This window comes from Opisthocomus hoazin, chromosome 10 (assembly GCF_030867145.1).
Source record: "Opisthocomus hoazin isolate bOpiHoa1 chromosome 10, bOpiHoa1.hap1, whole genome shotgun sequence".
NCBI lineage: Eukaryota > Metazoa > Chordata > Aves > Opisthocomiformes > Opisthocomidae > Opisthocomus > Opisthocomus hoazin.
This window is the reverse complement of record NC_134423.1, coordinates 26,480,311-26,504,733: the sequence shown is the minus strand read 5'-3', so window position 1 is coordinate 26,504,733 and position 24,423 is coordinate 26,480,311. Positions and strand designations below refer to the sequence as shown.

Below are 24,423 nucleotides of genomic sequence, written 5' to 3'. Positions count from 1 at the left end.
CTTCTCTCAGGAGTTTAAATTCAAGTGGGTCTCAATACACAATAAGATGACAGTTGTCAAAACTATACACAGACCTTGGGATGCTGACATATTTAACCATTTCAAAAAAGGAAAATATTTTCCCACATAGAACCTGGACAAAGCTGCCTTCACCTTTCAAAACAACTTCATATACAATATAATGGTTAAAACGTGTGATAAACTGACAAGGATGGTGTAATCTCCAAATTGTCTGCTGTGCTACAGAGGAGTACTCCCATTGACATCACGGGCAACTTTTGCTGAACATGCCATCTTTTTCACTCCTCCTCTGTCTTTTGTCTAACACATGTGGGTTGTAAATGGCTAATGTACAGGCAGAGGTAAATTTGAACTCCTTGCGGTACCACAGTAAAATGATGGTGCATTGATAGCGCACGAAACGAAGCGGACAGAGAGGCTTTGGAGCTGCCATGGATGACTTTCACTAGAGCGTGTGGCTGTCACTTTATTTAGCACTGGTGGAAAACTCTGAGGCTTGTCCCACCCTAGGAACTTTATCACTCCTCCCTCATAGAAAACGGTTATCATTTTCCTCAGAGAGCTCAAAGGATCCCAAAATGATAGAAACCACTCAAGGAAACGTTATAAATGTAAATGTTAAATCTTTAAACATAAACACTAAAAGGGCATATGCAAACCATCACTGCAAATCCAGCGTGCTTTACCGGAGCAATGACAAAAAAATAAAAATACACTGCAGTTTAACGTCTCTATAATCATTTCTGTTTGCTTTTTTCCTCCCACCAGTCTATGGCGAGATTTCTCTCAAATTATCAGTGCTGCCACCAACCAATCTGGTGACCTCTTGAAATACGTGCCACCAGAAGCCTTTTCCAACCTTGTTTCTACCAGATGCCTCGACACTGCATGTGGGCAATTATTTTTCTGTCTCCAACAGAGTAACATCAGTATCAGAGAGATTGTGATCCCCTCATTCACAGTGAGCAGCACCCGACTGAAAGCACCGCGATTCACAGTGGAAGGTGCAATGTCAGTGGGACCCAGGGCATTGGGATCAGGGCCTGAGGACGGAGATTCCAGTTGCTTAAAACAAAAGAAAGAATCCTTTATATCATGTGGCTTCATTATCCAGCAAGACTATTTTCCTTCCTCCGAGAAATAAACAGATCTTGACATTCTAAGGGACTTGTTGTTCAAATAATTTCCAGGAAGATAGGCGAGATTACTGAAGACAGTGGTGGTGTTTAAAAGAAATATGAGAGGAGACTGAAATTTGAGGGAGGACAGATTCTGGTTAGATTAAAAGTTATAATTCCATAACGGTGGAATATTGTTCTGATCAACCACAGAATATTTGACACACATCTCAAGGCTTTCTCTAAAGAAAAAGATGAGCAGAGCATTGTCCAAGGGAGGACGGGAGCTCAAGGTGGGTGGCAAGGAAAAATTTTGAGGGATAGCTGATGTACAAAAAAACACAGCGAGCACTAAGTCACAGAAATAATGCCCCTCCCCCTCCATCTTGAGCAAAGGGAGAATTCAGCAAATCCTTTTGGATGGTTGTCTCTATCAAAAAGACTATTTTTCTCTTCCCTCCGTACAAATACCGGAGCAGAAAGGTGACAGAAACCACAGCTCAGTAACCATGCTGGGTGATTTTCCAGATCATTTTTAAGTAGGTCTTTTCAGGATAATTTTTCTGCAATCATTTTATCCTTCCGACAAAGGATTTTGGCTCCCTGCCCTTCTAACACCTCCCTCCCCCTCCCCCGTGGATCTTCCCCGATTCCTTATCTCCGTTATTCAAAAGTGCCCCGGCATCGCATCCCCCAAGCAGAGCACCCAGCCGCTCTCTGTGCCGCTTGTTGCCGCTGTTGGCGGTGGCCATTCATTACCTACCTTTTGAACATCCGATGGTACCCTGGAGAGGAAATCTAGCAGCTCATTATTGTCGATGGCGTAGGGATTTCTAAGCTTCTTAGTAAATTTATTTACGCCTAGAAAAAAAAAGAAAGATGTAAACAAAATAATACAACCCTTTTCTATTCCCTCCCTCCTAAACTGGTCAGGCAAGGTGCAAAAGGGAAGAGGAATTCACAGGTAAACATCAGTGTGAAAACAGTGCCTTGGACTTAAAGCCACGCACATGTTCCCTGTCACGGGGAATCGTTCATGTGCCTCCAGAAGGAAGTAGAGGATATTATTTATAAAAGTATTTCTTTACTTTGGGGATCATCTCTTGTCAACAACATGGCAAAAAGATTGCAGCATTCGTTCGTTCTGGGTGATATTCTGGGGAGAATATACAAATTTGCAGCTGGGACTACTGTTAGATCTGCTATTCTACATGACAAAAGACATTCCTTCTCCTCACGCCCAGAGAACTGCAGGGCTCTGAAAAGAAATGGGCAGGATTAAGGCTTTTTTTGGTTCCATTTCTTCTGAAAATGAAAACTTCCCTTTCTCATCATGTCTTATAGCTTGTCCTCTCTTTGCAGAACCAGATTGGACAAGCTGATCACACCACAATGGTGTGGGAAACTGTAAAAACTTATCACAAGGTTTACTTTATCCTGATCTTAGCGTGAATAATTTGGCTTGTTAACCGCAGCAACAGCTCTACCAGTGCTCGCCATGGACTTGGTCATGCTTCAGCTATCAGAGATGGTCCCTGGTGGGAGGAGATCCACAGGAGTGTATTATTCATATTATTGTGGAGATCATGAGATCTTCTCTTCTCCTCCCTTTGAGGAAAGGGAGTGATGAGCAGCCCACAGCCAGGGCATCTCTATTGCATGGACCAGGATGAGAAAGCGAGAGACCTGAGCACCCTTCCCAGCTCTCCCCTTGTGCCAGTGCAGCCACTTAACATCCTGTTGCCACTGCTTCCTCTCTAAGAAACAGAAGCTAGTAGTGTGGCTACATAAACGTGTGGCAGAAGAGCAAAGAATCATTAGGTGAAGAAAATCAGCTAACCCATCTGAAAGAACAGCAAAGAAAAAAAAAGTTGGTTGCCTCAAAGGATCATAACACAGCATTCAATTCCATCATGCCCCTGTCCAAAATCTCATAGTCGTTTCCCTTAAAGTGATTTCAAATGCAATGGCTGCTCCAGCCTTCTCTTCTCTCTGAAATGTACCTGCTTCACATCTGAGATCCAGCTTTCAAGCCATATACTTGTAGCAAAATGCCAACACAATTTTCTGTGTACCTGATTTTTAAAAAACAGAAAATATCATAAGGTCTTTTGAGGCCTTGCCACAGGGTAGTTGTTTAACATGTATCATATCTGAAGGCCCTGTCAGTCTAGATGATGTGGAATGGATGTATAGTTTTCATGTACTCACCATGTCTTCCATACAAGAACAGCAATATTTTGTTACTGAAATTTCACTCCTAGCAATTTCTCTCCTTCCCTTTTGCCCTTTCTTTTGTTTGATTTAATCCTTTATTTCGTTTATTTTTCGTCCAAGAGTGGCTTTTTGTACTGCCACTTTCTCATTCCCTCCCTTTTCTGCATCCAGGAGAGCAGCAGATGGCTCAGCCCTGGAAGGGTGACGGGGCACCCCAACAGCCCAGAGCCACACAGGGGCTGAGCTCCAATGGTTCGGTGAGGAATACCTGCACCTCAAGGCTGAGATTAAAGCTATCACCCTAAATAAGACAGAAGGCCATTTTGAGATACAGAAAGTCTTCAGCAGCTGGAATGTCATCTCCTCTGTGAAAGGCCATCTTGTGCTTCTTCATAACACTACCAGGAAATTTTCATAGTTAAAAGCTCCTCTTTTATTTCATGATGCATCTTCATACAAATACTTGCTGACCCGTGATGCACAGAGATGCTCCCGTTGGACCAGGGGGTACTGGGCATACTGCTCCTCCTGACTTCAGGAGAGTGGAGATCCAAAAGGCTCTCGGGGCCCAGGCCTCCGTGGTCCAGCTCTTCAAACACATCTGGGTCCACTCCCTACCATTTCCCAGCCTGGGGGCTCCAGCACCAGAAAGCTAATTACTCTCCTGCAGAATAATAATAATATGGAAAGTAGATTATCTAGACTAATGCTCTTCTTGTAATGCTGTTGGAAACTATAAGAAACTATAAGAATCTTAAGAAAAACAGATCATCAGATCACCGAGGGCAGGAGGAAAATGGTAATTTTAGAAGTTCATAGCATATTTATTTGCCTCTAAGCAACAGCACTTGATTGTCTGTGTAACAGGCCATTTAAAGCTTGTTTGATTTCATTCTGTAGATATATATTGTATTTATTGCATGTAAATGAGACACAGTGGAGTACTTACCCCAGATTAAAACAATGTACCTCAGCGGTATAAAATACAACATGACTGTTGCTGCTGCCAGGACCAAGCAGGCCAGGACAGAGAGGAAAGGCACTGTCCAGTTGAATGTGCTGTAAAGAAAACGAAAAATCCTTCTCAATGTTTTTGCTCTTGGACACTGCATGCACTCTGCTACCCAATAATAATTTAATGACCTCTTTGTAGTGCTTGGTGCTTTCAAATGCACTGAAATTGCAGGCCCTTTGGAGGGTGGATAAGCAGATTTCTGCCTCTGGATGCCATAATGTATTAAGGGAGATATCTGAGATGCAGGTATCATGATAAGGAGAGAGGAGAGAGAAGAGAGTCTCTGGGGAATTCAGTAAAGTTGTTAGGGACGTAGCGAGTTGTTTTTGTTTCTTCTTATATGTGTTGCGGTTGTTACGCATCTCTGCTCGCCAGTCAGCTCTCCATTATTCATGGGGGGATTATCTGATCTGGAGACGAGGCCATGCTGGAGGCGGGAGCCATCCGATGGGATGTGTGTCAGTGCACGACTCAAATGCGGCAGGTAGCCAGGCTCAGCCCCACCAACAACTTGGAATGGATGAATTCTGACTGAAACCTTAAAAGAGCAGTTAACGTCATTGCTCTATTAGGGATTAACATTCTATATAATTCTCTCTTTATTCATATATTTGCTCTTATTTCATTATGTTTTCAACAATCCCTTAACTGCATTTCGTATAGGAGGCTGTCCTGGGTAAGCTATAGCACACTAGCAGCAGTCCAAGCTTCTGTGCACCACCAGGCTCTCCAGGGGAGCACCCTTCAGTGGCTCAGTCACCACAGACTTTTGCAGCACTGTAGCATAAACCAGGCCTTTCTTCCACTCGAGCCACTCATCAGTAAACCCACAATGGACTTAAGGTGAGCAGCTATTGCCAACCCACCTTTGAATTTACTTTGTCCCCCTATGCCCTTGTAAGATACATCTCTACAGCATGCACTAAACATTGAGATACCTGGACTACATGAATGCCAATTAGTTCACAGGCAGATTTACGGATCTGGGCATCTCTGTTTCATACAATCTGCCTGCTAACTTCATCACATCATGATGACGGGGAGTAGGAAGAAGAATCAACATGGACCACTTATCAGGCTATAAAATGAGACGAACTTCCCTTGACAGATAAAATTAATAGGACGCTAAAAGAATTACTTTTAAGCTTCAATAGATGTATTAAATATTAAGTAAAGATAGGTGGGAGAGGACCCATCATTATCAATCAACGTAGCTTAAGTAAAAAAAAATAGCAAAACAGCTCAATTCAGTTAAACTATTAAAACTCTCTATGATTGTATAACTAGAGTGACAGACGGAAACTGTAGCACAATTCAGTCTGTCACTTACAGAAAAACTTTGGTGGCAATTTTTTAATGGTACATTACTGTTGAGTTACAATGGGATTCTTCTGAAATTACATCGGGCATCCACATTAATATCCAATGTGTTCTTTAAGGGCATTGTTACCAAAATGAATACAAGAATTACCAGTGTTTAACCGCTCTGAGTCTTCCTGCCACACAGCTGGGCAGAACAGTGTCCTGTTCATAGACTGGAATACATCTTTGGGCCACTTCCACCCCAGCTGGCGTGTCCGGCGTGGAACCACAGCACATGTGTTTGCTATATTTTTAGCCTGAACCCAGTTCCTCATTAAAGTGTGGCTTGATCACAAACCATCACTTTGTGTTCAAAACAGAAAACAATGTGGGCCAATTAAGCTCCAGTAAAGACTGGGTTATAAAAGTTTGTGGGGCGGCTGTTTTTTAGGCTCTTCACCTCCCCTCCTTTCTAAGGTCAGGAATACCCTATCTGCCTCCCTTTGCGATGAGACCCAGAAAACCCCTTTTGGGCTTCCTTGTGGCACCAGCAGGAAGCAGACAGCTCAAAATGGTAAAGACAGAAAAAAACATCAATGCGTTGGGCAGGGAAATAAGTAATTGGTAACCCCTGTAACCTGGCCAGAGTGGGGAGGGCGTGGGAAAGGCAATACCAACCATCAATTCCTACCTACTTTGTATGAAGGAAATGAAGAATAAAAGCCTGATACTTCTGTGCTCACGTCTTCAAGCAATGTTTTCCCTTGCATAGCATCATGACTCCCAACCCGATCACAGACAGAAAAGACCAGAAATCTGGCAAACGGGTGAATGCGAGAGCTACATCAGCAGAGCACATGGCTTCTCCTCTTCTCTATGCTTTGGAGAGGTTTTTAGAGTACAGGACTGCATAAGAAGAAGGAAAGGTGATAGGACTGGCCAGGCTCTTCCGCTGTACCTTGCAGTCATTTTTGGAGCAAGAAATTCACTTCACCTTAGTCCTCCTGGCTCTGCTTCACTGCAAATCATAGCTAAGCAAGAAAAAATTATCACTTACTTTTTAATCCTCTCTCCAAACGATGCTATCTCTTCTAGGATGCTTTGAACAGCTATAATGATCTCTTGGACCATGTGGATTCTGTCAATTAACCCCTTCTTCTCAGATTCCTAAAAAAAAAAAAAAAAAACCAAAACTTTTTATACATTCACTATTTGCCAACATATACACAGATATGTGAAGAAAGTAAGATTCCCAGTACCACCGATGCATCCACGAACCCAAGTATATCACTAAAGGAAGGAGAGAACACACACTCGAGGCTTACCGCATACAATTAACTTGAAAACATACAGATTCCTATATTTTCTCCCTTTTCCTCAGCACATGGGCAAAGGTTTCATCATCTTCCAACACAAATTGACTGCAGGATCTCAAACCGGGCTTTCACTGAAGAACCCAGTGGCATGCCAAATCAGAATAGATGCTGAGCACCCCGGAGCCCAGCTGACCTGTAGCAGAGTGCTGGGTGCTCAGTGCTTCTCAAGAACAAGAATATTATTGTGCAGAACTTCTGAATATCACTTTTCTAGGCTTTGTAGTCTCCCAACAGCCATGCTGTTTTCTGTATATAAATTAGCAGCAAGATAGTGAATGCAATATTTTTTTGAACATTCTGTATACAGAGACTTATTCTTTTACTGGAAAAAAAAAGAATCAAAGGAGAAAATGTCCTTTTCTTTTTACAGCAGTCATCTCACAACTTCATTTCTTACTGCTTATTTTAGGCAACAACATTACAGGACATTACTACACATGTGCAGAAATAAAAAGGAAGCATAGAATGAATTAAAAATCAAAAATGACTTAAATCAGCCTTGGAAATCAGTGTACAATTATCAGCATTCAACATTTCTTTGCCAGCAATCTAACACACACACAGGCATGCAAATTGGTGTGGTTGCAGATATTCTAGCAAGAAATCAGCAAAACATTCACTTATTACAAAACACAGAGCCCTGGACACTGATTTTACATCACATTTAGACTCTCCAAAATCAGCCCAGTTTAGAAAAAAGACATTTTAAGTTGCTTTTTAACCAGTCAGTGCCCAGAGAGGGGAGATGCTGGTAAAATACGAGTTGCATTCGTGTTCTCCGTGGTCCTCACCAGCCAGGGCAGGGGAAAGGGTGGGTGGGAGTAAGCAAGGGCCAGAGACACTCGGATCAACACTGCTCCAACTCTGCTTCTGTGTTTTGAACCCATGTTATTTCTCCGTGCAGGAGAGAGGGTCAGAGACTACCTAAAGTCACACCGGGCGAGAGAGGTGAAGGTTCACTGCTACAGCCTTTTGGCACTACTGTGCTGCGAGAGGGCTTGCATGCATCATTGTTATGTGCTGAAATAACACACAAACCATCCGTGGATGGTAAGAGGCAGACAGGACACCACAGCCCTTGTAACCCTTTGAATTACTTACTGCCCATTTCTCCTCACAGCAATTTTTGAGTTTAAAAAGCCAGCCAAAACCACTACGGAGTTATCAAGCTCCAGACATTTGAATATTTGCCTTTAGGTTGCAAGTGAGTGCACAATGAATAGAAGCAGCATTTTAAATAATCACACTTTTGGGTGTGAAAATGAGTATTTTTACATTAATAAAACAACCAACAAAAATGAAACCCTTCGGGTGTGAAATAACCCCAGAACAAAATAAATAAATAAATAGTCGGTTTATGTGAAAATAGCACCAAAAAGTCATTTTCACACAACTCCAGTTATAACCTTGTTAGACTCAAATGTAAATGACACATTGGGATTATTTTTAACTATTTACTCACTAGAATGGTACAACAGTCCCTTAGCCATAGTTGGCTTTTTTGCACCAAACTTGGAAGTAGAAGCTGGGGAGCAGTTCATGGAGAACCAGCCAATGGGAAATTCATTCTGCCCAAATTCAGACAAAGGGGTAAATAAACCACTTTATCTAAAGTGATATTCCAGGGCAAGCCTACTCTTGCTACCCAGAGCTGCAAGGAAGATCATCTGTCAGCTTTATCTGCATCATGCTGACTTCATTTACACGTCTTTGATTGAGCTTAGAAACGTGGTGATAACGCAGTTTAACCAACACAGTGTAACTTCTGCTGCAGCCACCAAGCAGACGAAGAAAAGATGACAGAAACTACCAGTTCCTGGGATATAATGACAACTGTATGCATATTCTTACCTATCATGCATGCTAAAATCACTCCCAGACAACGGTGTTTTCAATTTATAATACAAAATACGCCCAACAACGGAAAAGGCAGAGACAGACTGGGGTTAGAAAACCTTGTAAATGAAATCATTTGTTAGAGAGTAGAATAGGCTAGCAACTGCCCTCGCAGTAGGCACTGCAATATGCCTGCAGAACATTTGAAAACCCCAGAAATTTTTCAACGCCTTTTCTTCGTTATAGTTGTTTTGTTCTGGTAACCTACAGTCTAAACACATCTACAGGATGATTAGGTCACTTGTTAAGTAAGAGAGAAGCAGACTAATGAAGTACGACAAATGGGATTTTCCAAATTATTTAGGTTTTGTAGTGCTGTTTATGCTTTCTGAAGTCAGCACCTCACAAAACACTGTCAGAAGCAGTGAGACAGCTCATAGTCCATCAAGATGACAGTCACTGGCCCATAGTTTTTAGCAAACAGACAACTGTCATGCAGAAAGCTATATTTGAACATTACCGTATTTGTGGAAGATGTAAAAAATTATCCTAAATACATCTTCCATTAAACACACTTTCCCATCGCTGCAAGGTCCCACCACCCAGATAATTTCTATCCATCATCCTCTGGTATCATTCCTTTCTGATTTCTTTCAGACTCAACACATTATGCTGTGTGAAAACAGGATTTGGATACCCATGGTTCAAAATCAGAGCTTGGAAGCTTTCGCTTGAATTAAAAATAAAATATCCTGCCTGCTTCTGGCATTTTTTTCCTAAAGCCAGTCGTGAAACTTCCATTCCTTCAAGCTCTTTTTCTTCTTTATTTCTTAGCTGATTACAGCACTGTGGGTGGACCAAAACTAGTCTTCAGCCTCTGGGAAAGAATTAACTCCATCAAAATGATTTTACAACTGAGAATTAATTATATAATCAGCATGTTACTTCAAATCTTCCTTGCATATCCTGATTTAAGAAACCCTCATTTATACATTAATTGCCCGAACAAAAACACAAAAGGGGTCTTAGAAAAGATTAAGCATGTCAGGGGAAGGAAAAACCCCGAAACCAACACCCAGCAAAATCAGAAATTAAGACTTTCTTGTCTAGCTAACATACATCAACTCAAACTTGTAAACGAAGACACCAAATCTCTGCCATACTGAATGAAAGGTGCTTCTAGATTTTTCTATTTCTGAAATATGTAACAATTAATAAATGTGATGTACAAATTCACTCAAAGGGTTACTACAGCCCTGTGATCTTCCTTCCCTTTGACATTACACCACTCCCAGATGTTCAGGGACAGCTGCAAAAGAAACTGTCATGCGACCGCAAAATTGAGGTACTTCCATTGCTGAAGACTGTAAAAGCTTGTGAAATATGGGGCAGGCCAGGAAGGGACATCTCCAGCATTAACACACAATTCACGACGGGTGAGCTACGATTGTCAGAGCTGGGCTTGCAAGGGAAAATCATGAGACCTACGGAGGAGGAGACTGAAGGCAAAAATTATCAATCATTTGCAACAAAACCCAAATAACGCTCGTTAACGCTTCTGCTCTAGCAAAGCATCCATTATGGAATTGAAAACTTGGATGGCAGAGATCTTCTAACTTCTTGTGATCATTTGTTTCAATGATGAATAGGTTTCATCCTTACAAAAAGCTGTTCGCTATTTTTCAAATATGTCCTTCAGATATTTTTCCTCTGGATACATTCAAACTAGTAAGCAACACTCTAAATGCATAGACAATTTTTAATGTTGTCCTCTAACTGTATTTCTGATGTATACTGCAAATATCATACGCACACAACTAAAAACTTAGGCTTGAAGCCACAAGTAAGTTCTGAATACTTGCTCACTTGGATTTCATAGAAAACACTTGCACAAAAAGAAATCTTGCATGCAACTTTCAAACAAGTGGTATTCATCAGCAGATTTTCAGCATGCCAAGGGAAACTCAATATATAAAGACCAGGAACACTTGAGGGCAAGGATGAGGAAAAGGGGAGGAGAAAAAATAAATAGGGATTCATGCAAAAGGAAGAAGAAAACAGGATACAGGCAACTAAGTCAGGAATGAAAATCTTTAATATCTTCAGGAATTCAAAGAGTTAGTCTGCCTAGCCCTGGGCTGGCCTAACTTTCCAGATTAGCTTTTTTACAGAAGCCATCTCCTTGTGCCACTGTTGCTACAAGCACATCACGCCAATGTTTTACCAGGATTTATCCCATGTTACCACATATGAATTCCCCACTGTAACAGCAACAAACAAGACTGATAGAAAGAGGAAAGAAAGGAGAAAAATTCAGGCGTGCATGCCTTTTTGCTCCACTATTATTCTTTTTTTTAAAAAAACAAACATGTTGTAGTTATTTAGAGAAAAGCAGACTTAGCCAAAATTGGATTTCACTTGCAACTTGCTCTGTGCTAGGCTACAAAACACCAACCTTAGCGGTGTCCAGCAAAACCTGTGCCAAACAACATCTTAAGGCCAAAATACTCATCGATGCAGAACTTCTGGAACCGAAGAGATTTTATTGGGTATAAACAGCAGACCACTGGCCTCTATTGTCTGCAGGGGACGATTCCCTAACAGCTCCAGCCTAGCAGCAGAGTGAAGCTCTTGTGGGAGGTGGTAGCCATGGAGTGACAGACAGTCTCTTGGTAGCTAAAATGAATTCCAGGCAGAGCTTTGAAAATAGTCACCACAGCAACCCTGAACCAGATCCTGCCTTCGGTGGGAGCCAACGGCGGCTGAAACGAGCCCAGCAATCCGCCTTGCTGACTCACTGCCTTGCCCTGTGCGGCAATGTCTGCTGCGCGTCGAGGAGGGCGGCTCGGCTCTGCCAGGAGGATGGGCACCCAGAGAGGACGGCTGCCAAGCTCTCAGCGATTGCCTCGTGCGGTCCCGAAACTGTGCATCACGGGATCTTTTTGTTTATTAACACCATGCTGCAAACGTGCCTGCCTGGCTGTGGAAATTTAGCAAATCTGAGTGTACTTGAAATAATTACCAAATAGAGGAAATGCAACACATGCAGGTCAATTTATGCTCTCAGTTAAAAAGGTGTGAAATCTGGAGTAATTCCACCAAAGCCAATAGAATCACTTCCGACTGATATGAAGGGGAGCACCATCGCCCTTGGAAGGACACATTTGAAAAGCAATGGCACATCATTCCACAGCTAAGGCTGAGGAACCACTGGCTGCAAGGCAGGAGATGACCACGTCACCTTGTTCAGCAAGGCTTACACTTTCTTTGCTTACATTGCACAAACTTCGTCTGAGCACAGAGGACCAGCAAAAGTCTCCTAAGCCCAACCCAGGAAAAAGATCGTGTGGAGAGGCTTAGGTCAGTTCTGTTGCTCTCCCTCTGCCCAGGCACAAAATGCAGGGGGTTTAAGAGGCATTTTCTGTACTTGCTCACGTTTTCATAGACACGTAAAACAACCCAAAGTCTGGTGGTATTTCCACAAAGTTTCAGAGCAATACTGGTAGTCACAACAGAATAAAACACCATTCAGGTGAGGACTATGTGCATAAGAAGCAACAAGACAGAAGCCTGAATGGGGATAAGAAGTCATCAACCATCATTGCTACAGAAAAGGGAAGGGGAAAGAAAACAAATTTGGTCGAAATAAGTGCTTTCTCCTGGAAACACGCGAGACCTAAGAACAATCACACGGCGATTAGACCTGAACTACTGGATCATCATCTGTAATCTAGGCAACGATCTTTAGCAGTATGGGGTACAGAAGAAAGGTAGACCTCTTCATACATCTGCTCAATTCAAAAGAAATTTTAACAACATTTTAAATAGCTGGGATTTTTAAGGCACAAGAACTCCCTGAGGTTTATGTTCTCGGTCCAGTGGCCTGCCTAGTGCTACTTAATATTCCTCCAGAGATTTAGAGACGTCACAGTGTTGACTGACGTACCTCTAGGGCAAGAGGGAAAATTTTACACTGCCATAGGGCTGCTAAGGTTTCTATGCTAGTATTCCTATGCTATCCTAGTCCCCAGGATATGTAAAGGTGCTCTGCAAGTCCCTCCTCTCAACTCCTCTCTCCCACCACTCCTAAACCTATGAATGGGTGGGTCATGATGCTTGGACAAGGATTGTGCCAATTTATGGAATGCCGACAGATAAGAGCAGTCCTAAACAATGCTGCAGTGTAAATAAGAAGTAACAACAGACCATTTATCTTCCATTTTCTTGTACACAGGAGGCTCCAAAGCAAAGAGCAAAGCACAACCAGAGCAGCCCCTGCACTCTTTCATAACCTGAAGTTGCTTGTGTTAATAAGAAGCTTGGAGAAAACTTGCAGAAGCTGTAATTACATCTTAAGTGATACCCGGAATCTTGTATTACACTTTAGCCAAGTTGGTTGCAAGACCAGATGATTATGGGTGCTCACAAGTGTCCAATCATCCAGCTTTGCACCAAGCACAGCTCAGAAAAGTAGCAGATTCTGTCCCTTGGTGTCCCCATCACTAACGTATTCCTGGTCTGTGCACAGGCTCGTTCGGAAGCAGTGAGAGAAGCCACAGAGAGCCAACTGAAGAACGAGCAGCGATTTCAGGGAGTCTGCGCCTACACAAACACACATCTTGTGGGGATTTTTAGGATGCAATCTTGCCCATAATTTTGTGGACAAGGTGGGTGCTCCTTGTTAGTCTGAACATACCCCATGTATCATGGCATATTTTCAAGTCTTTACCATCATTTGTCTTCAGCAATCTTAACGGGAGATGTTGAAATATTATATTGCAATTGTTGTATTAAAGAGAAAAACTAATGAAATTATTCATACTTCCAGGGAAGAAAACAATGAGATGATGTTGTCTTGAATGACCTTTCCTAAGTATGGGGATATAGCATCTTACACAATAGACTCTTGGTTCATGTTTCAATTACTGACCTTTACTGTGGAGAAAATTAATGCAATTTTCATCGTAATCCACCCGTACAAATAAGATCCATACGGAAGGTTTCCACATGCTGAATCTAACTCAAATGGAAAATGTCAGCTGTTTGCTACTGGATGAATTTGACTTTAATTTGTTCAGCTGGAGTCTTTTTGAACTGTGTTCATAAAACTTTGTATATTTTTGGTACCTATTTTTGACAGAGAATTTCCTACATTAGAAACACTGGATTTTTCTTCATTGGGGATTTTTTCCCACTTTTCTTTTTTCCAATACATGATATACTAAACATTTCTTGGAAGCTGCCAAGTAACTTGGCGTAAAACCACCGTGTCATCTGATCCTTCCCTATTACATCCCACTAGTCAAGTAAGGCTATGTTGGCTCACCACCAGATAGAAACCCTCCAAAAAGAAGAAAAAAGGAATCGTTGTTTAGTTAATTTTGTCTCTGATTTTCTTTTCAATCAGTTACCAGACCTGGAAATTGCAGTAATTCAAGTTTTGTCTGTTTTTGAGGAGATGCAAACTTTTATCCAAACAACTTAAGATCGCGAGAAGACTCCAAGACTCTTTCCACCCGGGTGCTACAACATACTCACTCAACAAGGTAACTGTCTGCTCTTGAAGCTCTACAGTTGTTGTCAAAAAAGAAAGAAAAAAAAAGTAAAATAAACAGAAATAGTCAACAATCAGACAACTTCAATTGAGCTGCATGTAACTTGTCTACACCTTTCTACTGGCCAGCAAAAGATGTTTCAGTGATGTAATTTTGAAACAATCCCTATTCAGACAGCCTGACAGACCCCAGAGCTGACACAACGCAGCCCAAACTCCATGTCCAAGATGGCACAAATCCGAGAAGCCATTCATCCACCGAACAGCTTGTGCCAAAGGGACAGAGCTCTCTTATCTTTCACAGTCCTCCATCCTGGTATTTGGGGAGCCGAGAGGGGGGAAGAAGGGGGGAGCTGGCAATTAAGCCCTGTCATTTGAGACATAGTTTAGGTGGAGAGAGTTAATCTGCTCTCGGGTTTTTGAACTGAGCGTCTGTGTATTTATAATTTGTAAACAGTTCATCTCTTAGAGGGTGTGTTACAATTCCCAGAAGCATGGTCTGTTATGTCTAACATGCAGCAGAACCCAGCAGGGCTATGTGTGTGAGTATTTTGATACAGTATGATGACAGGAAACAGAAACAGTGACCTTGTATACCACAACCCAACTAGCAGATTTCAACTGTAGGAGCTCTTGTATTAGGGAGGAAAAAAAAATACACAGACTTCTTTTTAAAGTATAGTTGTCTGATTAAATGTTGACATTGCCATGAGATAATGTCACAAAACTACATTTTTCTTACACTCCCCAGAGAGCATTGGCCACCCTCAAACTTGGAAAAGTCACTTGCAATAACCTAATGTACTTCGAGATGCAAGTCATCAGAGTGCAAGCATGGTCCACCACCGATGCAAAGGGGATATGCCCAGGAGAGGACAAAGACAGTAAGGCAATGCTGCACAGCACTTGACGTGGGACACATGTAGCATCTGGCAATTCTCTCTCCTGGTAATTCTATATCAGAATTCCACAGACCAATAACACTAGTATATCAATTAATACAAGTTATGAATTATTGTTGCTGCAATGTTGGGATATACAGTGTTGTCCTGATGAGCAAGCCTGCTGGAGGTGTCTACTGTGAGTAGCTTTAGCCAGTGCTACCAGCCCTCCATTTCAAAAAGTCCCTCTCATGCATGAAATGGAGACAGAGGCAACATTGCTTACAAAATGGTAGGGTCAAATCAGCAGCAGCTCAACACTGACTCTCCGGAGTTTCCCCAAACCTGCATACTTAGTTAAAAGAAACCAAGAAAGGGAATGACACTGAAGTTTAGCAGGGGGTGTGGGGTAAATATGCAAAGTGATTAGATCCATGTTTAAGTGACCCAGCTGTATTTATAAAGCAAGACAAAGTCAGTGCAGTTAAATCTAGGGTAGATGTAACCTTCAATATTTTTGGCTTTGCAGCAATGAATCTGCTGCACAGCACAGGAAACAGAGGATTAAATACCCATTTAATACATTTTTACTTTTTTTTTTTCCCCAACTCAGCACTTGCAAATGAAAAAGAGAAATATTAAAAAAGAAGAAAGTAAATAGGATTGGTTCCAGTGAATAAGTTACACCTTTAGGCATCACACAAACAAGATCTAGGGTCAATATTCACAGCTGTCTAGCTTTGGGCACCCACAAAACAGAAATTATCAACTTTGAGAGATACACAGTATTTCTTTGAAAAAGATGCAACTTCCATTTAGCAACTTCTGACGAGTTTCAGATATTGGTCCGTTTCATTGACCAATTTTACGATGCAAAGAGTAAATTATAAACGAGTACATTTAAACAATTAGTGTATGTTGCAAGAAACCTGTAATTCAACTAGATTATCTAAAGTTCACTTTATAACTTTGATGCATTTCTGCTGCTCCTTAAAATATAACCACCACAGAAGAGCAGGTTAAATTTAAATAACTATTCCCATCAATTAGTCTGCTGAGTGTCAATTCTAGTGCCTGTGACTGGGAAGAGCTAAGGTTCGCTTGCTAACTGTGGTATTGATTTACTTCTCAATGATCAACAATCTCACTGTAACACTCTTAAAACATAGAATATTCAAGAAGATGCTTATTAACTTAGTATGCAATTTGAAAGTTTCACATCGCCTTGTGAACATTTTCTTCCTAACAGCTAATGTTCCTTTGCATGCTGTTCCTCGTTAAATAATTCCTCACCTTTTAGCTTTAAAGTATTTATAGATTATCAGATCCTCCTTCACTTACTTATGTTTTTTTCAAGCTGTATACATTAAGTTCTCTTAATCTTTCTTCATATGTCATGCCCTCTAATCCTTTTATCATTTGTCACTGTGGTTTGATAAACTTGAAAAAAAATCCAATGAATTTTTCATAGTGAGAAGAACGAGTAAGTATGCTCCAATAAAATAAGAAACAGGCTCTGCCAATTCCAATTCTTTCTACATTTCAGCCGACGAACTAAAAATCATTTTTCTCCCAAGCTGCGAGAGGAGTGTTGAGAAAATTCTAACCAGTCCTCCACAGATCACACCAATTCTGGCCTACAGAAATGCAAATGCCAAATCATTTGGGGAAAGCCACTAGTGCAGCATGTCATCCAGCATTTGAAATGGAAGTGATGGGGGATTTTACGCACTCCTGCATGTCTTTGCACCTCGTCCACCCATACACATACCTATTAACACACATACATGAACGCGTGCTTGTTACGACTTCAAGCACAAATTGGGGGCTGCTCAGATTCACTTAATGTTCAGAAGTCTTATGTAGGTAACCCCACTGTTGGATGTTACAGAAACCAATCTTTTCACACTTCCAAATTTGCCAACTGAAGAACTTGTAAGAATGGCTTTCCCAGTTAATACTGACAATAAATGAAAATCTCATGGAGATAGGATGGTGTGTTTGTGCTCTGCCATGTTCCTTGTGATTCTAGCAAACACAGTCGTGAGCTACGCTTACCTTATCATCTTCATCCTCATCTTCATCCAAGCCCATAAGCTCCTGCAAAAGCAGGATGTCCATATTACAAAACACAATACTTATTTTTCAGTGACAGGCAATGCTCAAAAAGGTTATGATACTCCCACAACATTTCATTACGTAATTTTCTCCCAACTCTATTGCAAGTCATCAAAAAAACCCCACCACTTCCATCTTTCAGAAACAATGTTTTGTATTCAAGGACGACTTTTTTTTTGTGATACCCTGAACAAAGCATGCAATACCCTATACAAATTTTAAGTCTAAATAAAGCATTAGTGGCTGTGTCCAGTAGTTTGAAGGCAACAGGCTTTCAAATTCATTGCCAACTTTTACTGTCTGTAAACAGCTTTGTTCTCAGTCTGACAAATGAACCAGCCGGTATGTCAAGGCTGAGGACTCAACTCGTTCCATCCTCACTGCTACAATGACTGCTCCCTCCCTTTAGGGCCATTACTGAAACATTAGACTTTAGAAAATACATTAGTATGAACATAATCAATCTCACGAATCACAGTCACATTTCTATGCAGCATTATTTCCTCCCTTTAACTTCTATGCTGACAGGTAGGGGAGAAAACAAAAGGCTTGGCCAAGGCTTGAAATTAGGAGCACTTGGCTTTCAATTCAGGTATTTAATAAGCTGAGCCTTTAACAGGGTCCTTCGAGTTTTTCTTGGTTATTTAATAGGTACATTTGAATCAGTGTACTACAAGTTTAAATACAGCAAACAGGCAAAGAATGTGGAGAACCACAATAAAAGATGTTTTGGATTTGGAAGTTTTGGGAAGTTGGGGGTTGTTTGTTTCTCTCCACTCCTTCCCCCCCCCCCCAAAAAAAAAGCACTTGCATCTAGTATGCAGAAGGTACTGAGAGCTCAGACATCCAGATTTACGCTTTGGCTCTCTGGAATACCCTGAGCAGCTGAACTAATGCTGATCCTGGTTTACATTTCTATAGAAGTTCCCATCTGTAAATCATAAATGATTTTACCAATATACGAATTTATACCAATATACGAATTTAGCCTCCTGGCAACTGGATCATGCACATAAGGTTAATACTGTTATCCCCATTTTATAGCACAGAAATCGGAGAGAATTTGAGGCCCACTTTTGCAAGGACTGTTGCTTGCATTCCTCTATATACATGGAACGTGCATGCTGGCACACAAAAACCAAAGGCAGCGCGCATGCAGCCAAGGTCTGAAGAAGTGAAAAATAAATGACTACGTAAAAAAAATCGGTATTTTGAAGAATTTTCTCATCTGCAGGACAGATGTGACTAGGGGTAGCACCTGATTGTCTATTTTTGACCTACAGATGTTTGGAATCATAGACACACATAAAACAAAATCAGGTAATATTAAAGGCACTTTGACTACTTGTTCCATATGACCCCAATCCTGCAAAGCACTTAGGCAGATGTGTAACTTTGCTTATGCGAAATGCACCCCTGAATTTCACAGCAATGCACTGCTTGCAGGAGGCACGCGACAGGAAAAGGGCCAACTTGCTGATGGACCTTTCTTCAGTACTACTACAATTAACTTCTATTTTCAGATGCAGCCCTTGTGTAGCATCCACCTGAACGATGTAATGCTCAATTCTGCTGACTTATGTTAGACTCTCCTCACTTGAGCATGCAACAACTCACCAGAGGATGAGTGATGGGCGCTGGAACGTATTCTCCATGTATTTTTTCCTGGGTAAGTTATTATTTTATATCATCTTTTATATTAAAAACAAAAACACCCGTTTGCCTAGGATTCTACCACATGGAAAATTCCGATTTTCTTGCTGAAATAAAGTAGTTACTGAAGACACACAATATCTTTCTACATTATTCTGGATTTGGCTGAAATTGGAGAATAGCGGTTCTTTTACCATTTGTTTTCCAATCCATTCTATGTCCTGGTCTGGACAATGCAGCCTTCCCTATCTTCTAACAGTCTTTCCACTTAGGAATGGATGCAAACTGAACTAGGAGCAACTTTCTTGCTAAAACTAATAAACCAGCTATTGACTTTCTAATTCTAGGACATTATTTCTTTGTATAAAATCCACTTTATTTGTTTGAGCAAAGGTATTCTTCATGGGTACATGTCAATCGTCTTTTTATCAAAAGTTAGAAAGGAGCTGTAATTTGGCCTGTATTTCATCACTGAACTTGTTACACATTTAAAACCAGAATATTATGGACATCCATGAATTTACTCTCATTTCTAACTGTAATTACCATTGTTATGAAAGTAAAGACAATTGTCAACATGAAACAGCATTTCATACCCCAACAGTCGCACTTTGCCACATATGTTGTAATTATTTTTTTATTTATATGTTTCTTTCTCCCAGATCACGTTAAAAAAACGGAAGGCTAAATTTCTGGGGGAAAAAAAACATTTGTCATTTAGAAGTCAGGGGTGGTGAGGAGGAGTAAGGACTACTTAAAGTCTCAGATCACAGGACAAGGTTTAAAAACAACTGAATTCTCTTTCAGCTTCTATTGACTTTTCTCTTCGGTGAATCATGAATCATCAGTGTGATGCACAGTGCAAGAGTGGTAGGGGCATGGGTTCTAGGGCCTTGTTGCTTTGTAAGTGCTTCTTAATTCAACTTAGTTAAAAATGTTTGTAGTTATTTAGCAAATGAAATCCCTCTCCTACACACTCTCACTGTCTTCTACTCTGAATGGTTTCTTGCTTGAATTGAATGATGAAAATGGTGAGGATTGAAGATTCTTTTCAGTAACTTTGAAATAAAAATGCTGTTTAGCTACACAACTAGCTTAATACCATTAAAATGCCTGACATTTTGCTCAAGGGCAAATTCAAGTTGGGGCTGCCAGAAATATTACTGCCACTTTACTCGCCTGGGCATCTTGGGCATTGTTGACCTTCCCTGTTGTGACGAGGGAGAAGTTGTAAGCAAAGAGCACCAGCAGAGCCAGGGGCACCATGTACAGTTCCACGCTCCAGACGGTGACCACAAATACCTGCGAGAAATAAAGCAGCAGAAGGCAATACATACTAGTGTTTAAAGAGAAAGACATACAAGAAAGCCTTTCAGTCATTATCCCTATGTACCTCATCCTTGAATCTCTGTTAACCTCATTCATATTATTATTTTGGCAAAGAAAATCCGCTCGCAAAGCGTGCTCTCCCTCTATTCTGTTTGAATCCATTAGGCTGCCACTTGCTAGCTTCTCCGCCCTTGTATCTGGTGAAGTACAAGGCTATGAACACAAGGTTAGTCTGATGGCTTTATTCACTCCTGCCCGGGACCCCCTCAAGCCTGAAAGCCCTTTGTCCTTAGTGCTAGTGCATAGCAGACCCACTTATAGAGGTAAACATGCTCCACTTCATCAAACTCTAATTGCCAGGGGTTCTTTCACAAGCTAGAGGAGACTTTTCTCCTCTTGCGCAACAGGAGCCACCCAGCTCCCTCGTCACTTTACAGGGGACGATCAGCAAATGCAACTTCACCATTAATCCTGCTATGTTCTTGGCATAGCAGCACAGAGAAAGGACCATCACCATCCAGGTGGCAAGGGTCTAGTTGCAAGTGATGCATTATTTTGGATCCAGTAAGCCTAGTCTGCATTCCCATATCCTTGCCATTTTTCAGCACAGCATATTCTGATTTCACTGGCTGCTTGGAGTCTCTCTGTCCAGAAATGGTATGAGTTTGTGCGTTTGGAGTGGTATCCGCCAAAATGCACTAATAGCAAAACCAGAAGCCAAATTCTGAAGTTCTGTTCTGCAAATTGGATCAGCAAAACATGTAACTAATATGATAGGGATTTAAAAAGCACTTAGAATTTCAAAAAAAAAACCCCACAACACAGTACCAAGCCAAACTGCAATCCTTACAAGTACCAACGATACCTGAACAGGCTCCAAACTTGGAGTGGTTGGCAATGCAAAGTTAACAAACTAAATCCAGAACTCCCATAAAATGCATGTTGTGATCCCATTTCCTTTTCTACTCATACATAGCATTTCCAGAATAACTGCCTAATGCTGGTAGTAACTTGAAGCTATTTTAAACGATCTCCTTTAAAGACAAGCCACAAACACGTTTATCTAATTTTTCATCCCCTAAAGGAACCTGGAATGATCAGAGACAAAAAAAAAAATCACACTTCTAGAATAATACAGATCGGTGAAAATGAGCCAGATCCAGTTAATGTATCTCAAGCCGCAACAAAGGGAAAACTCTATGGGTGATCACAGAAAGCTAAATCTCTACCGCCCTTCACCCTTGGCATGTCAGACACGACATATAAAGGCAACGCCGGTGCTTGCAGAATGGGATATTTATGGCAATGTATTTTGCGTTACGGACCCGAAAGTCTAACCACACTGTACCAAAGAAGCACTTCCCACTGCATTCAGCAGGGTGAGAATTTATACCCCTACAAAACAGCAGCTGTCGTAACTTTTAAACAAAAAGACTTGTCTGACATCAGACAAATGGCCAGTTAATATCTACCAGGGGCCAAACATAAACCAAGAAACAATGAGAGTATCCATAACCCTGCCCAAACTGCAGCTGCATCTTCTAGAGTGAACCTGATTTTATGTTAGCTGTTGCTATGCAAGGAATTAGACTGTGATTCTGTTCTTGGCATTTGTAGGCCAGTAAAACAATCTTTGAGATATATTTATAAAATGGGCTGACATCCAGACACTATATCCTTATACTATTGATTTGTAGCATCAGAACATAGAAGAGGATTTGGTTTTGATTTTTTTCTTCTTTTTGATCCTGCTTTTCAGCATACTAAAAACATTAGAAGTGATAATGATTCCAACAGCCACGCTTCTTCTGCAAGCAAGACAACCGAAACACAAGAATCCTGGCCAAGAAGGCACGGTACTTGATCTGTCTCATAGGAGGTCTTGCATGGCTATAGTTAATAAAGACTTCTAAAATTGTGATATTCCAAGCTAAAACGTCTTCCATGAATGAAAAGTTCTAACCTGAACAAGTTCCTCTGAAGCTACTCCAGCTTCCTTGGATAAATCTCTACTTGCTTTGTAAGACAAAATGAAGGTGATACCAGCTCCTGTCCTACCTCAAACGTCCCTCTAAAGAATAAGGACCTGTTATTGCACATATCAATACAGATATCTATCTCACGTATATCTAAACAGATAAAAATAGACATGCACATTTAATATAAATATACATCTGATCCTTACGTAAACTCCTTCACAGAAATTCATATTGCCATGTATTTATTCAAAACGTTTTCTCCAGCCTGTTGGAGGAGGTTGCATTCACATCATGTCCCTGGGGTATTAGCAAAATCCGTTTTCTCTTAATGCAGCAAAAAGGCTCCACTGGCAGTCAGCTACGCAAAGTCCTATAGGAGTCAATGAAGCTCTTGAAGAACCTCTCTTCATTCATTCAACTGCAGGACTTGAACCAATTTTAGTGCATCTGTCACCATCCTATATGAACATCACTCTGCTCAGTTGCAAGTATAATACAACCTTGCAATCACAGGTCATTTAGGCAAGATACAAAATTAAGACCTTGGTGATTTTAGATCCAACAGTACATTTTGTGTATTATTAAGTTTCAGACCCTAAATAAAACTTCAAACTTAATTACAAAATCTCACTGTAGTCTCAACTGATAGCTGAGGCATAACGTCGCTTCCTTTCTAATGCTGACTGGCTAATCATTTGCTGAGTTATAACTCAGACAGCGATGCTTTTATAGAGCTCCCACACCTCCTTAAGAAGAGTTGCTTTACTGCTACCGCCGCAGTAGAGGGAACTTTTATTACTATGACACAACACAGACACAAAGCAAATTGATTTAGCCATTCAGAAATTATTTAGCCTCAGAGGTATGGGAAATGATTGCTGTGAACATACAGTACATAATAAAAGTTCAGAGGGTGTTTATAAAGCAAAAAAATTTCTGCATCCTAACAGCCTTCTAGTAAGTCTGCAGCATCAGCTTTCAAAGCAGTTCCCAAATAGGCCCATGTCCTATTTATCAACTCTCACGCAGCTCCCTGACACTGCCTACAGGATCAGCAGACCTGTGCTATAGACACCCGCTCCCCTAATTACAAGGTTCTCAATCATGCATGTATTTATTTTCTCCCGTGTGACACCTTATGCCTGAGAGAAGCTCCAGCATTATCCTCCCTAAATTATTTTCTTAGCAATACCTTTTGCCAAAACTCAAGAATGGCTTAGCCCCCACTGTACACAATGGCTATTGCAAGGAACAGTATCTTCTCGATTCTTGGTAGTCCCTAGTCTGTCTTTTGCCTGATAGATAGGTTGGTAAATGAAATCATTAACAGGTTCAGATCACTTGCTCAGTATCACAGAAGTCAGGGACAGAATCCAAGCTCTCGTTCCAAGTGATCCAGTTTTAACAAACCATACTTCTTTCAATGTTTCATTGAAATATCATCGTTAGACCAGGTTGTCAGACATAATCCACTGCATCATTGACACCTTTTCTGCTGGGCTTCATACTGTGCATCAGAGAAGTTAAAAGGACAGTAGCCAAAAATATAAGTCCAACAAGTGGAAGCTAGCTTTCTGCATTACTTCTTTTAATGCAATTTGAGAGTATAAAAGCCTGTTATAGAACTGAGCAATTTAATTCACATCATTATAAAACAATGATCAAAATAGAAACAGAAATGAGATAGACACAGCTAGGAAAAAAAAAAAAGAGCTCTTGAAACTAATATTTAGACTGGAGTTCTACCTAGAAGAGAACAGCAATATCACAGCCTTGGAGAAAGGACCACTTGATTTCAGCTGATTAATGTGTTGCTATTTCAAAGAGCCTAATAACTACAAGTTAAAGCTCTGGAGGTTTGGAAGCCGTTTAATCTGAAAATCATTGAAGAGGGGTCCAACTGTTCCTGTCAAGAAGCATGGAGTTTGAACAACCATGAGAGTGGCCCTTTTGACAGCAGTACAAAAGATGAGAGAAGGCAGCCTCAACTGAAAGTAAAAACAAACCCTCAGAAACACATTTCA

General features: G+C 40.9%; 1 protein-coding gene across 2 annotated transcripts in view; it reads right to left on the bottom strand.

The window, feature by feature from the left end:
* Positions 1–24,423, bottom strand: part of MCTP2 (multiple C2 and transmembrane domain containing 2) — a 105,945-nt gene that overhangs the window by 3,059 nt on the left and 78,463 nt on the right. For both annotated transcript variants that reach the window (XM_075431833.1, XM_075431832.1), the window contains 5 exons: positions 20,271–20,393; positions 17,379–17,420; positions 6,731–6,840; positions 4,306–4,415; positions 1,903–2,000 (listed from right to left, as the gene is read on the bottom strand). In XM_075431833.1, coding sequence (XP_075287948.1) covers positions 1,903–2,000; positions 4,306–4,415; positions 6,731–6,840; positions 17,379–17,420; positions 20,271–20,393 — 483 coding nt within the window. The remainder of the gene's footprint in view (positions 1–1,902; positions 2,001–4,305; positions 4,416–6,730; positions 6,841–17,378; positions 17,421–20,270; positions 20,394–24,423) is intronic.